Raw genomic sequence first — 16959 nt, forward strand, 5'->3', positions numbered from 1 at the left:
CCCAAACCCAAGCCTTTAAAAGTTCTTTGTCATTATGAAACGAAGCTGCCCAGGAAAAGCACTGGTATGTGTCACTGGACGCTCTCACAGAAGATCCTTGGAAACAGTCATGCTGAAGGGTAAACTTGAGACAGGGCAATACTTCAAGCCTGTGTGAAATATACACACACTGCTAACCACTGAAAAAGGAATATGGGCCTCCAGCAGCCCACCCTCATGCTGCCCACCCCCCGGGCCCTATACTTGTCAAGTGCAGACTTTGCCACTGAGCGTGACCCCCGCGACAGGAGGGTTAGTCAGCACCTACCCATCAGGCTTGCCGGCAGGGGAACTGGGCTTCACGGGGCTCGTCGGAGACGGACGTCCCTGCTTCTCGATGGTGAGCCTGACCAGCTCCTACCCCCACAAGAAAAAGGCAATGAGCAAAGCTCCCATCACCACTGAGTTTCCACCAGAAGGCAGGCAGGTGCTGTCTGTCCTCTGCTGCTGAGTCTCATTTTTGTGCCTACAGATTCCCCACGCACCATAAACGCAAGTATCACTTGCCTTAGGTAATCTGCATGACTTCCCAAATGTCCCCTGCCCTCCAAAAATACCTTCATGGCATGTCAAGAAGTTTCAAACGCGTAAAGGCACTTCCTCTTGGAAGGGGAAATGGCAAACCCCAGCCTCTCAAAATGATTGTTTATCACACAAATTAAAATACTCAGCAGAACAGGTTCCCAGTCAGTTTGTTGGGGAATAACTCTGTTCCTAGTTCTCTAAAGCCATTAGATCATATGCACGATGATGGCACTGGGTGGTTTCCCAAGGCGAGCTGGCCACAGGTGTGGGGGAGCTGCTAGCTGGTGGAGGTGGGTGAGGGCTGGCTGGGATCCTTGTCAATGGAGTGGGAGTTAAGGGGAGATAACCCAGCAAAGAAATCACTTTAGAACCATTAACTGAGAAAAACAGAAAAGAAAAATAGCCTTTTTCAAATCGTAGCAAAAGAAAAAAAAGGGAAGACATAAGTGCCCATGTGTTTTTTTTTTTAAATTAGAATGCATTTTTTCCCAGTTTGATGAGTTTTGACCACTGCATATACCCAAGTAAGCGCCACTAAAAACACAAAGAACATTTCTATCACCGTCTCCAGCCAATCTGCCCCGCCCCAACCGTTTAACTTCTATTATCATAGATTACTTTTGCCTGTCCTAGAACTTGATATAAATGGAACCATATCATACATACACTTTTGTGTCAACCTTCTTTTTAAAAACAGCTTTATGGATATATAACTCATATGCCATTAAATTCACCCTTTTAAAGTGTACGATTCAGTGGTTTTTAGTCTGTTCACAGAGTTGTGTGACCATCAACACAATCAATTTTAGGACTTCTCATCACCCCAAAAGGAAGCTCCGCATTCCCCTCGACCCCCAGCCCCTGGCAGCCGCCAATCCATTTCCTGTCTGCACATCTTTGCCTGCTCTGTCCCCCGAGCTCAGCGTCAACAGCTGTGCTTCGTGTGGGCGAGGCGCCTGCTGCTCGCTGCCGGCAGTGTTCCCACTCGTGGATGCACCACAGCTTCTCCCTCCACCTTCCTGTTGCTGGACATCTGGCCTGGCCAGGGCCTGCATGTGTATGATGAGGGGCTTCCAGGCTTTCAGCAGAAAGCTGTTTCCAAGTTATAGAGGAGGTGGCAGCGGATGCCAGTGGGCAACACAGTAACCAGAGACCCTGAACCAGCGGCTGCCAAGCCTCTCCAGACTCAAAAAGCACCACACACAAAAAAGGCAGCGTACGCTGCAAATAAGGCAAAGAGTCAGTTACCATCCTTTCCAGCGCAAGGGTTCTTTCGAAAACAAAAAAACTAGAAGGTGAACACGCCGAAAAAAATATCAAACAAGAAATTTACAGATACCAATGGTCAATAATCATAAGACATTCACCACCTTGGATGGTAATAAAATAGAAACTTCCAGACATGGTAGGTGGGAGCACCACTTCAGACAGCCTCTCCAGATGGATGACTTATCAGTATATATCAAAAGCCTTAAATATTTGCATTATGAGAATTTTGCACCAGGTGCAGTGGCTCATGCCTATAATCCTAGCACTCTGGAAGGCTGAGGCAGAAGGACGGCTTGAGCCCAGGGGTTCGAGGAGCACTGAACTGTAATCACACTCCAGCCCAGGTGAGAGAGGTGAGAGATTGAGACTCTCTCTTTTTTTTTTTTTGAGACAGAGTCTCGCTCTGTCGCCCAGGCTAGAGTGCAGTGGCACGATCTCAGCTCACTGCAAGCTCTGCCTCCTGGGTTCATGCCATTCTTCTGCCTCAGCCTCCCGAGTAGCTGGGACTACAGCGCCTGCCACTGCACCCGGCTAATTTTTTTTTTTTTTTTGTATTTTTAGTAGAGACAGGGTTTCACCGTGGTCTCGATCTCCTGACCTCGTGATCCGCCCATCTCGGCCTCCCAAAGTGCTGGGATTACAGGCATGAGCCACCGCGCCCGGCCAAGACTCTGTCTCCTAAAAAAAGAATCCCGTGCAAGAAAAATGTCATGAATGTGTGCAAAAATTAAACCACAAAAGATGGTTATCACAGAATATACATAAGATTATGTATCATTAATGTGGTAATTTTGAATAGTTCAACATCCCACAATTAAATATTTGATAATACGTATCGATTACATAAGTCGTGATAGAACCAGACAATGGGCTGACCATCACATTGTTATTAAAGACAAAGTCACAACAAGAATATGCACTGTATCGTGGAAAGATGCTGTAATACACTGAGTGGAAAAATAGTTCTAGGTGATATGATGGTTTATATTGCACGTTTTGTAAACAAAGCCAAATCAAGAACATATGTAATACAAAAAATATGGCTATGAAACACCCTTTTATCTTGTTCTTTTTCTATTTTCTAAATTTTCTGAAATGAACATATATTACTTCTGAAATAATAATTAAACAAGCAACCCCGCCCCCCAAAATTAAATGCATATATCAAACTCTTGGGCTCAAGTGATCCTCCTACTTTGGCCTCCCAAAGTGCTGGGATTACAGGTGTGAGCCACCACGCTCAGCCAGGCATATCCACAGATGCAGGTTCAGTGTTACCCTACTCTGTGACAGCTGTTACCCCATTCAGATGTCTATTCTTGAAGAAATGTGGAGAAGCAAAATCTCTAAGAGCCAAGTACTAGCAAGAAAGGAGAACCTTAATACTTGCATGGTAGCACAATTTAGAAGTTAATATTTAAGGGACAGCCATCTAGCTGGTGATTACAAACAGGAGAAGATGGAGGAGGAGAGACTACACAATCAGCGAAGAGAGCAGTTAGAAAAGAGGCAGCTCCCTTGCACCCTACCGCCTGGAGGAGGGAGGACGGTGGGAGAAGCAGCTCTTCCTAAAAGCACAACGCCAGGCCCCAAAGAAGAGCATCACGGCCTTAGAGGGAGTTAAAGAGCGCCAGAACACAGTGCCCTGGATGCCCCACTTTCAGATTCACTCTTCTTTACAAGCAGGGCAAAAGGAACAGAGAGAAGTCTGTGTTGTTTGCATCTGTTGATACAGGAAAACATTCCTGGTTCTTCATTGATTCATGAGCAATTATAATTAGATCGTCATCTTTCTGGAGAGGCAGCTGTGAACTCAACTAATGAACAATGGCAAAACAATCCTGGAATGACAGGCACACATGTGCAGACATGTGCCCAAATTCAAAGATGACGTCATGATCCCAATGACGCTCCCTACACTAGCTCGCGTGGCCTAGGCTTGAAAAGACTATAAAAGGGGCGGGCTGCTTTTTAAATTTACCACCTATCTCCCTGCCTAGACAGAAGGTCTTTAGTCTTGACTTGCCTTAACTATCACAGAGGAGAAACCTTAAAATGTGCACATATCTGGCTACTGTGCTAACACCCTAATCTCATTGAAAGTTGACCATTTATAATTTGGCATGAGCCCAACACCTCCTACTGAAGGTAGAATTTTTTGAGAGGGATGTCAGACTTTTTAATTGTCCTGAGGCACGAGTTAGAAAAGACTGAAAAAGGCCACACGTGGTTGCTCATGCCTGTAATCCTAGCACTTTGTGAGGCCGAGGCAAGTGAATCACTTGAGCCCAGGAGTTCAAAACCAGCCTGGGCAACATGGTAAAAATCTGCCTCTACAAAAATTAGTTGGACGTGGTGGCATGCACCTGTGGTCCCAGCTACTCAGGAGGCTGAGGCTGGAGGATTGCTTGAATCCAGAAGGCGGAGGTTGCAGTGAGCAAGATTGTGCCATTGTTGCACTCCAGCCTGGGCGATAGAGTGAGACTGTCTCAGAACAAAAAGAAGAAGAGACTACTCTAGAGTCTATGTCTACAGCAGTGACTGGAAACTGCCGACTGGTCACTGAAAATCAGTTTTCAAAAGTCAAAAACGGTATTTGGAAAAGTAGCTCTCCAAATATGTAATACTTTATTTCCATGTTCATTTTATTCATATTGAAAATGATCATAGGCCGGGCGCGGTGGTTCACACCTGTCATCCCAGCACTTTGGGAGGCCTAGGTGGGCGGATCACTGGAGGTCACGAGTTCAAGACCAGCCTGGCCAACATGGTGAAACCTTGTCTCTACTAAAGATACAAAAATTAGCTGGGCATGGTTGTACGCGCCTGTAATCCCAGCTACTTGGGAGGCTGAGGCAGGAGAATCACTTGAACCCAGGAGGCGGAGGTTGCAGTGAGCCCAGATCATGCCATTGCACTCCAGCCTGGGCAACGAGAGTGAGACTCCGTCTCAAAAAAAAAAAAAAAAAAAAAGAAAAGAAAAAGAAAATGATCACAGAGAAGGAAGGGCTTAAATAACCGTTGACAAGTCAAAATACAGCTCTGGTGCTCAAGTAACACAGTAAATTACCTGGTGAAGTTGGGAAGAGGTGGGGTACTGATTTCAAAAGGTCATGCTGGGATATCTCTTTGACCTCGAGTGGCTCGGCCCTCCCAGCATCCAGGTGCTAGGCTGGGTGTGGTTCTCAGAAAAAAACATTGAGGGTCTTTAAATTCCTCAGGTTTCCTTCCTTCAAGAGTCATAATCAGCTCTGAGCTACAGGCTCCCAGTGGAAAAGCAGCCCCAGAGCCAGATGAGGGGACAGGGACCTGAGATGATAAGACTACCTGGAAAAGAGCCATAATCACTGTCAAAAATGGTCACTGTGAGCCGTTAGAAATGAACACTTCTCCAGGTAACACTGTTTCCCCACTGCCTCCTGGTCACCTAGTTCTTACCAGGTACTTTATATACTTTATCTTACTGAATTTCCTCAAATCTTCAGGGTAAATATTTTAAAACCTACTTGAAACTCAGGGAAGTAACTTGCCCAAGGTTATACAGCTTGAACAAGTGGCATTTATGTGGAGGTTTAAATGATAAATGCCACCACGCATTCAGGGACAAAACCAAAGTAATCCTGTTTTACAACCCACGTTCAATCATTTGAAAAAAAAAAAAAGAGGAAAGACTCCCTTGAACAACTGAATGGGTTACGTAAACAACGGTGAGTCAGTGTAAGAAGGTCCAACGCCCCTCCTCCAAGTGGGCTGACAACATCCTCATGAATGCATTTCCCTTCTGCACAGCTCCAGTCCCTCCCAGCTGGGGGAGGCTCTCTCACGCCACCAGGGCATGGGCTTTTAAGGTGTCCCAGGCCTGAAAGGGACGGTGAGAGAGGCTGGAAGCCAGCTAGCTTGGAGGTGGGAGTGCAGAGAATCCTGTCCTCCCATGGGAGGCAGCTCAGGGTGATATGGTGCACAGGAGCCGGGGAGGGGGCAGCCAGGGAGGGGGCAGCAGGTTGGGGGTGGGAATCACAGCCTTGCCACTGACTACTGCTCCACCTGAGCCTGAGTCTCCACACCTGTGAAAGGGGCAAGGGGCAGCCATTTATGCCTATTATGGAGGGTTGTCATGAGTATTAAGTGAGGACAATGTACAAAAAGCACCCCATAAATGTTAGCTATTATTACTATTAGACAATAACAACAAATGCCAACGTCACAGTGTCTCGATCACTCTCACTGCCTGTAATGACTCCAGCACGAAAAGCTCCCAGCCACAGGCAGCTCCTGTCCATCCTCCAGATGCTGGCCTGTCTCTTCCTTGGGGAAGTGTCTCTGACCACCCTGAGAAAGGAAGGTCATCATACCCTTTCATCACACCCTGTGCCATCTCCCTTGGCAGCGCTATACCACATGGGTGTGCCTTTGTGTTTACGGTCCTGCCCCCCTTAGACTGTAAGTGCCATAGGGCAGGGTCTGTGCCAGCTTTGCTCATATTTCCTATTATCTCTCACTGCCTGGCATATAGAAGGTTCTCACTAAATGCTTCTTGAATAAATGAAACAAAACTGAATTTGTAAAGCTTCTCACCTAGAGAATCTTTGTTCTGGCTAAAATATTTTTAAAGCAATTGTGGAAAAGTTATTTGCTCTGACATTGACAAGTTCATAACCTATAGGTTTCTCTCTCCTTTTTTTTGCCCCAGTCACTTTGAAAAATCAAGGAAATTTTTCTTTCAGACATGCCTTTCTACTAATGAAGTGGTGCTGTAATGACTCCATAGAGGAAATGTACTTGGGACTGCCACAAAGCTTTATGAGTGGAAACTCATTCTCCTCTGTTTTGGCTGCTCTAACTTGTGAACATCTCATCAGAATCAATTCGATAGAAGGAAACCTTAACAATGTCACCTGAAAAATAACAATTTTCAATAATAGCATTTTCAGAAGCCTAGGCAGGAACAGCAGGGGTGGGTGAGCCAGAGTGACTCGGGGCTGCTGATAAAGCCCCAGGCCACGTTCCACTCTGCTCTGCTGAACCCAGTGTGCTACTGTGAGGACCAGATATGATAATGTACGTGCCTGTCCTCCAAATCCTGGAAAGGGCCATCAGCTCTGATCACAACAGCCACCCTGGGCTACATCCTTGAGTCTCGCTGCCCTAAGCAGATACTAGTAACTTTTTGGAATGAAGGGAACATGGGGAGGCTGGGCACAGTGGCTCACACCTGTAATCCCAACATTTTGGGAGGTCGAGGCGGGCAGATCACCTGAGGTCAGGAGTTCGAGACCAGCCTGGCCAACATGGTGAAACCCCATCTCTACCAAAAATATAAAATTAGCTGGGTGTGGTGGCTCACACCTGTAATCCCAGCATCTCGGGAGGCTGAGGCAGGAAGATCACTTGAACCCAGGAGGCAGAGGTTGCGGTGAGCCAAGATCGCACCACTGCACTCCAGCCTGGGTGACAGAGTGACATTCCGTCTCAAAGAAAAAAAAAAAAGGAGAACATGGGAGAATTCAGAGGAAAATATTGATGTCATCTAGGCAAGCCCCTTTTACATGAACTCCATGGCCCCAGCAGACACATCAGCCTCCCCTTAAATGCTGCTGGGGTTGGAGGGCCACCCAGATGTCCTGGCAAACACACATTTCATTCTGGAGCAATTTGCAATGCTGAGCAATGCTTTCTCAGCCTCTCTCTATAATTTAAGCCCTTTAGGGGTCCTTATTCTACTCTCCAGAGCTGCTGGGGAATGTTAAGCCAAGGAGGCAGCTTTCAGGAATTTGTTAGCCTGGTTGAGTGGGAAGGAATTTTTTTTGACCTGGGGTAAATACCTCAGCTATAATTTTGGATTGAGGGGTCCAGAAAGGAGAGGGACACAGGTTTTTCAAGCCAAGAGATCTGTTTACAAAGCATGCATCTAGCACCACATAATTAATAATAAATAGCAGCTAAGGCCTGACTGCTCCGTATGTGCCAGGTGCTGTTCTAGAAGCATTATGTGTATTGACTAGTGTAATCTTCCCTATAACCCTGAGATGCACGATGCTATTATTATACCTATTTCATAAAAGAGTTACTTAAGGTGCAGAGCAGTTGAGTAAACTGTTCAAGTTCATAGACTACGAAGTGGTGAACTTGGGATTCAAATCTAGCCAGATGCTAAGGCTGGCCCCTTTCTACTACATTATATGGCCTCACACAACAGTGGGGTTTCCACTGTCCTGCTGCCTGAAGCCCTGGCCCTGACCCAAAGGCCCTTACCTGGTTCATGTCCAACATTCTGTCTTGCTTCCCATCCGCTAGGACTTATTTTCTCTATTAGGATTTGTCCCCCTGACCCCAATTCCAGACCTTCTATGGCCTTTGCTTCCCATCTTAACTAGGATTCACAATTTCTTATGCTGTTTCTGACTTCTCTGGATAGCAAATACACAGACCACATCATGGATATCAAGTAAATACAGAAAGTTCCATTTCTTATTCATCTCACTCCTGCTTTTCTACCAAGAATCCTAGAAGTTCCCAGAACATGAAAAGGTAGTGCTGATATGACATGCTGGGAGCTTTGCTTAAAGTCATTGTGAAAACGATCTCCATTGCATTTTGTCTAGCTGGCAAGCATGCTCAGCCAGCACGATGCTACGAAGACTCATTAAGATTTAATGCAGTGCTCAGTAAGGGCTGACTGCTCTAGACAGCTTTTCCCTAAGAGCCATTCGCACCAGTCCTGAGAGAAGTAAGTAGTTATGAGATAGAGCGCACCAACACCAGAGACGCAGAAAGACATTCTAATGTTTGAAGGTCAGGAGCAAGCTCTTATGTGACAAGCACCAGCAGGCAGGCTGCTCTAAGTCCCTGACTGGGACTGTCTGGAACCTGCACCGGTACCTTCACTCCATCCAGCACGGCCTTGATGACCCCCTTCACAGTCGTCACCATCTCCTTGTCTTCTGAGTTCACGCCTTCCAGCATCACTTGGTCAGACCAGCGAATGAGGTTGGCGAGGCTTTGGTACACTCGGCTATAGCAGGAAGAGAGGGCTGAGCTACAGGGAAGAGAAGAATGGAAAAAAAGAAAATCTAAAGCATGACCATCACTTAGCACAGAGCCAGCTTCTCGGTGACGAGGGTGTGTTTCTCCAACTTTCTTTGTGCAAAATCCATACTGCCTTTTAATAAGCAAACTTCTCCCATGAGCCTTTTTCCTTACATCCAACAGAGATTTTGTGGAGCTTTATATTCTAATCTGTGTTTCAAAATTTTTTTCATTTCCCAAATGTAACATTACAAAAATTCCACCACGATAGTTAAGAAGCTTTTTCAAACTTCACATCCTTCTACAAGATTCTGATGACATCTCTCAAGGAGTGCCCCATCTTCCCCTCCTTCTAGCTGCTAATCACTAGACCAGGTCCAAGCAGTGTATACTGATTGTTAGCAATTAGAATCAAATCTATTTTAGATGTGCCACAAGGAGCTGACAGGTTTGCGGAATTTTAACAGTCATGAGCTCAAAACAGGTCTGCAGTTTATTAGAATTCCTCCGTCACGGGGCCAGCTTCATCATCTTCTGCACTATAACCATGAGACAGACGTCAGGAGCACACGAATGAAGACTATTTTGAGAACAGCAAATCAGGGGTGACGGGGCCTGAGATGGTGGTGGGGATGTGAGGATGGGAACGCAGGTGAGTGTGTGTGTGTGTGTGTGTGTGTGTGTGTGTGTGTGTGTGAGAGAGAGACCACGCTACCAGCTACGCTGTAAGCCAGCGCCCACAAACAGAAGCCCTGAGTGCCTCAATGATTGTAGAGTAGCAGCCGAATGGAGAATTTTTACATCTTTCACATATTTTTAAATAACTAATTTTCCCTAGGAATTGTGGAAAGGATTATTTTTCCATTTCAAACAATCATCACAGAGGAAGAGCAACAATATAGAAAATTTATGTGCTGCAACCTCCTCTACTCCAAAAAAACACAAAAAACAAAAAAAACCCCAAAATGATGCAGATTTAGGAGCCAAAGATATAACTTTGAGGAAAATATATAATATTGTAAGATATGATTAAAACAGGTTCTAAAAACAAAGCTATTTAGAACAAAAATGTGAACCAAATAGTGCTTTAATGAGAAGCTCTTCAGAATCAGGCAAGGAGGAAACAATTTTTGCAAGGATCTAAAGTTTCCATTTAGCCAGGCGTTCCACTCTGCATGTTCCAACAGGAGAAAAGGGTCGGCAGGAATGAAAGCAAACTTTTCAAGTCCATTAGAAACAAACAAACAAAATTCCTAAAGGAGCCCTGAGAAAGCCAGGATTGGGTTATTTTAGAAGATGATATGGATGAAAAGTATTTGTTGTTGGAACTACTCTCTTAGGAAAGAGGATGGAGAGGGGAAAACAAAGACCCTGCAGTCTCTCCTGGGGTTGGACCAGAGCTGATCTGATCCTGCAGGGGAATGTGCTTCTAACGGCTGGGCTGGACCTCGCTCTGCTTCCTGGCAAGGCCAGGTGAGGCCTCTTCAAAGAAGCCTGCTGCCTTCCCCTGATGTGCTGTAGGAGGATTCCACCGGAGAAAGCATCTCACTGTCACACTGCTGGTAACAGTGAGGTGAAAGAGGGGAAACACTTTTATTCACTACTTCCTTTCTACCTGCATTGGATGCTAACGTTTCCCGGAAGGTGCTGGAATTATGTCCAGCCTTCCCTTCATTAGCTTGGAAGCAGAATATTCCTGTGTCAAGGGGCTAAGACATAAGAAAGGAAGGAAAGTTGAGGACTATAAAAAATGCCATCTGAGGCCCAGCTGCTGGCTCAGTTCCACAATGGAGCAAAGCCCTCCGCATGTGACGAGTGTGACTCTTGCTCTCACATGGGCCTCTGCATGCCTCACTCGGGAATCCACCATTCAAAGCTCATGCGAAGAGCCAGCTGCTTGTTGGAGGCCAGCCTATCACCGTCCCAGGAACCGAGGTGAGGGCAGCAAAGGGCCTGTTTGCAAGGACCCCCCACCCCCTGCCCCACGGAAGAAACGAGAAAGGACCTTCCAGCTCGCAAACTGCACTTAGGGAGGAAAGAGATAATGCAAAGCATCTAAAAGGAGCATCTGAGGAGGTATTTCCAATCACTGCGGGAGACCAAAAAAACCACCTCCACTAGCCTGGAAGAATTTCAGAAGGAAAACCCCTTCAATGGGATTAGTCAAAGGATTACCAGAAAACAAACCATATTTCATGGGTCCTTACAGCCACACCCAGGCACTTCCCATTTTCTCCTCTAGGAAATGGTTATAGACATTCAGTGTCAATTAAGAGCCACCCCTCAATAGACAAAAAATACCCCCAGCCATTACCATGTGACTTGATCAGTTCTTACCCAGGGTTTGCAAGTGACCTCCAAGCAGAGCCCTGGCTCTGGGAAGCAACACTCCTAGCAGCAATACACTCTGGGTGTGAGGGTCCAGAGGACGCTATCCTGGACTCTCCCAAAGAGGCTTAGTGCCTGAGGGTGCAGGGTGATCAGTCGCCTCTTCCCACTGTTCCCCTCTCGTCCACGCTCTAGGACGTATACCCTCTGCTCATGACTGCCCGAGTCGCTGCCCTCCCCTCCCCGGGACACACCAGGCCCAGTGGCCTCAGTTCCTTTGCTCTTGTTCTCCTGCCCCCACTGCCAATCCAACTGCTGCTTTCCCTCAGGTCGGGCTCCAGGAACTACTCAGTCAAGAGGCTTCATCAGATCAACTCCAACACCCCTGTAACTCTCCCTTCTTCAAACTCCAACACAGCTTCCTCCCTGTACCATAAAATAAGTGCTTTATCGTAGAACAGAGGGAGCTGATTTGTTTCAACTAGGCTTTAACTATTCCAAGGCAGAGACTACCACATGAGACTAGGTCCACAAAAACATGTTCTAAAAGGGAATCCATACATCTTGCTGTGGCATGACGTCAGCACATTCGCTCCCAGGAGCCCAGCACCGAACCCTTCTAAGAGCCGGAGCTGGACTGACTCTGGGAAAGACAGTGAAGACAAGCATGCCCTGCCTCCTTCCCGTCACCAACCAGCGCCAGCGAGCTTCTGGCCAAAAGACCACAGTCTCCACGCGTCAGCTGAAACTCCAGGGAGGAAGCCCCAGGGCAGAGAGTTTCTTGTAAATAAAGACACTATTTGCTTTATCCCCCAGAAGAAGAAAACTATGAACTTCATTGCCAAGTTCTGAAAGCAGTTCATAAAAGCTTAGCCTCATGGGGCTAAATGAACACTAAGTCATCTTGCGGAATTGCGACAGAGAAGCATTTATCCTGAACAGGTACCATGGAAGAAAAACAAAACATGCGCCAGCCTCTTAAGAAAAAGCTCCTGCTAGGCTTTCATTTCAGATTACATTTGGTAGTGCTTTTCTTTTTACATTTAACAATAAATACAGGACAAGCTGCTAGCTAACCTTTAAGAGGAAAATGTACTCCAGCAATAAAAGTATTACCCAACAAAAGCTTCCTGGGGCAAAGGCCGGCTCCATGTCCCCTGCAGGGAGTGCTTGTAATTTTATGTTACCTCAGCATCTGTTTTAAAATATGTTTAGCTTTCTCATACCAGAAGCAGGGCTCACGAACCCTTGACAAGGTTCCTAATACTACGTCCTACCCGACTGGCTCTAGCTGGTGGCCGGAGACAGAAACTTACAGGCATCTTTGCCCGCCAGCAGGCTAGCTCCTGGCTTACCTACTGATCCTTTAAACAGACCATTTGCCTGAGAACTTAAAGCAACCACCTCTTAGTCACAGGCTGCGCCTCCTGAACACGTGCCTGCTTGCTTTAAACCCACCAATTAAAGCTCCCTGCAGGAGGCCTGTTTGGATAAGGCCCGCCCTGGACCCAATAACCCCAAAAATGGTGCTGGTCCATAGGGTCCCCTCTCTCTCTCTCCCAGCTTGTGCTTCTTCGCCTCCCTGTGCAGCCTCCAGGCTGCTGTGTAACCCCCAAGGTCTAAGGTACTAAAAAACTCTTAGTTTGTGAGCCTGCAATCCAGCCCCTGGCAGTGAAGCCTGTGAAGAGACTCATGCAGATGGAGGCCCTGCTGGTGCTCTTCAGTCTGGGCCTCTGGCGATGAGTGGAAACAGTAGCTTCCACCTGACAGATAATGAAACTCAAAAAGTTTCATTCAAAACAGGCTCCTCCCACCCGCAGTGAATCCAGGCTCCATGTCTGGGAGGTGTCCTGGCTTGACGCAGTTAAGTTCTGCAATGACCACAAACTTACACTGTGGCCACATCCCTAGGGATGGCAGAGATGTGTCCCGGGCTTCAGGAGTAATAGTGACCTCAACTCTGAGATGGCATCACGGGATAGTTGTGGGGGGGAGTGGTCAGGGGAAGGATGAGGGGTGATGGAGTCCTTTTCCTGACTGTTCCCAGGAACCTTGAGTTTCCAGTGCCACCAAACCAAGATGCCTCTAAGGCTTCCATTGTTCTGACACAGCCAAAGACTTCAGAGCCACTCACCTGTGCTGAATTCGAGGATCGTTCTGCACCAGGGGTAAGATGGCCTCCAGCACCTTGCTGGCTGACCCTGGAAGCATCTCCAGTACCTTCTTATCAATTGCCATTTTGTCCACAATGGTCTTAAAGTAGCGCAGGGCACTGACAACTTCCTTCTCTTTCTCCTCCAGCCAGCTCAGGTTCTGAAAGGAGACGTTAGGCATAAGGAGGAGGAGAGAGATTAAAGGGAGCTATTTTGAAAAAATAAAGGAACATTTTCTTTAAACCAGCTTGAGATCGATAGGAATGGAAAGGCTCTTGCTACAGAAACCAAGCCAGATCATTTTTCTAAGGATTGTAATCAGGAGACAGAGGGTAGAGCTGAAGGAAGAAGGGGGCTTGGACCAAGAAAGCTCATTCAGAAATTTCTGAATTCCCTTTCCAGACCCTGAGGTCTTGAAAACCACTTATCCTCCTGTCTGTCCTCATCAGCCACACTGACAGACCACCACTAACCCTGTTAACTAGAGTGAGGACTAATTTGCTGATGACTTGGAGAAGCAACAGTCAAGGCCCATGGTACATCTGTATCCTGTAAATCACATCAAGAAGCTCCAGGCTTTTGTTTCAAAGATCTGAGGGACTGTGTAAGACTGGTCCGGGGCATGAGGGGCTGAAACCCATTCCCTCAGGACTCCTCACTAGGTTCCCAGATTGTTCACCCCACTGAAGCCCCCACTCAAGGAAATGATATGCTATTCCTCAAGGGCCTGGAAGCTCCCAGGGCTAGAAGGGGCAGGAAATCTGGGGAGAAAAGGCAGAGAAGCCAGAGCAGATGACCGTGATTCTCAAGATTCAATCACGACTCATGCAGTGGGCGCTAGCAACATTCATGGTCCCTCTGCTCCTGAGAGAAGCCCACCTGAGAGAAAGGGAAAATACGGAGCCCTGCGCTTTCCAGTGTTTAAGCCACAACCCCAAGCTTTTCTCCCTGACTGTGGGAGGCCTTGGATCCAGTTGGTGGGTCTACACACCCCTTTTGTTCTTCTCTCCAGCTTCCCCTCTACTTGCCCTGATGTCAATGATCCAGGTCTCAGCTGGCTGGCAGGAAAAGGAGGCTAAGAGTAATCTACAGAAGTGGAGTCTCTGAACCTGTTCTGGTTTGGGAGGCTGTCCTTAAAAAAAAAAAAAAAAAAAAAGAGTAGTCTACAGAATGGATAAATCCCAAAATGGACAGTGTACTCAAGTAGTCGATTACATGTCTAGTGCAAATTAAGAGGGGTGTGTATGAGGCAAACAGCCACCTGCAGGATCTCAGAGGTCTAGAGGATATAAATAAAAACTGAGGGCAAGAAGATAATTTCTAGAAAAAGGTGATTTAAACAATATACATATACAAACAAATGGTAGAAATTAATAAAAAGTGCTTATGATTCTGAATACTAGCTCTTTTCTTCTAAAATAGTGCTGATTGGCCAAGTGAGGTGGCTCACACCTATAATCCCAGCACTTTGGGAGGCCAAGGTGGGCAGATCACCTCAGCCCAGGAGTCAGGACCAGCCTGGGCAACATAGTGAGACACCGTCTCAATTAAAAAAATAAAGTTTAAAAAAAGGTGCAGAATATCATTTTAAATATAAAAATGTTCAATAGTAGAGGCTTTTATTTCATGGGAATGTCAAAAGAAAAATATATAAATGGCTACTTTAGTCAGACAATGCACAAAAGACCCAGTCATTTCTTTCATTGAGTCTTTCCCAGAAGGTATCCTGCAGACTAGAAGACACAATTCTCCCATGGTGGGGGAAGTGCCCCTTCCTCATCCCCATCCCTGGGTCCTGCATCCTGGCTTTATTTTTCTCTTTTCACTACCTGACAGATTTGTTTACGGTCTGTTTCCAAGAGGCTGGGCGCTTACTTTTCCACCTTGTGGACAAGAGCTCTCTGCTTCATGTCATCTGCCCGGGGCAGGGAGGAACCTGAGTGTGAAGGAGTCGCAGTGCCGACAGACCTCAGATGTGCCTAAAGCCACGGTCAACCAGGCAAGAAGAGGACTATGACAGTAACACTGCCACCTTAGCACATCAGAAAGTGTTAGAGACCAGCAATGATGAAACTTGCTGAGGAACAGGAAACATTTTAAGAAAATGTGTCATCAGGTCACATAGGGAGAAAGTGGCTAATCTGAAGATGGGAGGCACTCGAAAGTGGCAAGGCACTTCAGAGCAGAGAGTTTTTCTGTCATTGCAGAGAGATCAAATCAGCTGTTTAAGAGTCAGGCTGTCCTGGGCTCCTCCTAAAGGAGCCAACAATGTAGCACAGCCAGGCTGCCTCCGTGAACTCAGATTCTACTCCCAGAATTAATGGCCTCTGGGTGTTGTGCATTCTCCAGCCTTTCAGCTGTCAAGCTGGGGATCCTTGTGAATGCAGCCAGCAGTGAGAGTTCACAGCCACACACCCACATCCAGCACTGGCTCGGACTGGGGACTCCATGTCTTGGCTTTGCTGAAGCTGCCTCGTTGCATAACCCGAGGGCAGGTGCGTTCACCTGCGCACCCCTCCTGCTGTGGGGGATGGATTGCCATCATTGGTCCACATAAGCCTGGAAACTAAATGAGGCTGTCCGTGTCTGGGGATGGCTTAGAGACAAAGCCAACTGCTGGGCTTTGGGCTTGTCACCCACAAAATGGGGGGAATAACATCTGCCCCGTGTAACTAAAGAGGTGACTGTGGGGGACTGAATGAGAACGCATATGAAGTGGTTCACAACATTTAACAGGCACTATACCAACACCAGAGACCATATACCTGCCAGTAATAAAGCAGAGAAAGAGGGCCTAGGATGGGAACATCTGAAAGGGAAGAAAGAGGCCAGATCGTAGCTGCCACTCATCGGGGACACGGAGGCACCCACTGTGCTATGGATTTTATATAGGCTATTTTGTTTAAAGGTTACAACCACCCTGTGAAGTGGATACTATTATTTCACAGGTGGGGAAACTGAGGCTTAGTGGGACGTGGGGGAGGTTAAGCAACTTGCCCAAGGCCACACAGCTGTAATGACAGATATGGAATCTGAACTTGGTCTGTCTGAGTTCAGAGCCTGGAGAGATAGAGAGGAGAATAAAGACCAGATCAGAAATGTGCTGAAGTTAAAAAGTTTACTTGAGATCCCCTGGTCTAAAGATCTCATTTAACAAACGAGTAAACTAAGACCCCGATGGCAGAGATGGACATAAAACCCCCATTGCCTTTCCTGCCCTGTGGGCCATATTCATTTCTGACGCCCAGGCTGTGGTTCCACAGCCATGTGCTGCCACAGGAGATGGCGGGGAAGAGGGTGAGGAAAACTGGCCCTCCTCTCCAGACACTTCTCTCCCCACAGCCGTGCCGCAGCCGGGACACCCGACTTGCTCTGTCACTCCTTGTCCCATCTGCAGCCTGGGTGCCTCCCCTCTCCACAGCAACGTAAGCCTCATTTCCACACTATAGGACAGTGTACCCTGAAAATGTGGGTAAAGCCAGGGAGTGAGGGGGAGGGCAAGTCACAATCAGTATAATAAAACACTAGAATTGCAGGATTAAAAAAAAATGGCAATGCAACATTATTCCTCTCTATTAGTCCAGAACAGTGAGGCCTAGCAAGAAGACATGTCGAACAC

General features: G+C 46.9%; 1 protein-coding gene across 5 annotated transcripts in view; it reads right to left on the bottom strand.

The window, feature by feature from the left end:
- Positions 1-16959, bottom strand: part of RAPGEF1 (Rap guanine nucleotide exchange factor 1) — a 162577-nt gene that overhangs the window by 52394 nt on the left and 93224 nt on the right. For all 5 annotated transcript variants that reach the window (XM_019033771.4, XM_055351390.2, XM_019033774.4 and 2 more), the window contains 3 exons: positions 13322-13500; positions 8713-8869; positions 308-396 (listed from right to left, as the gene is read on the bottom strand). In XM_019033771.4, the coding sequence (XP_018889316.2) occupies positions 308-396; positions 8713-8869; positions 13322-13500 (425 nt within the window). The remainder of the gene's footprint in view (positions 1-307; positions 397-8712; positions 8870-13321; positions 13501-16959) is intronic.

The sequence above is a fragment of the Gorilla gorilla genome, chromosome 13 (assembly GCF_029281585.2).
Source record: "Gorilla gorilla gorilla isolate KB3781 chromosome 13, NHGRI_mGorGor1-v2.1_pri, whole genome shotgun sequence".
Taxonomy (NCBI): domain Eukaryota; kingdom Metazoa; phylum Chordata; class Mammalia; order Primates; family Hominidae; genus Gorilla; species Gorilla gorilla.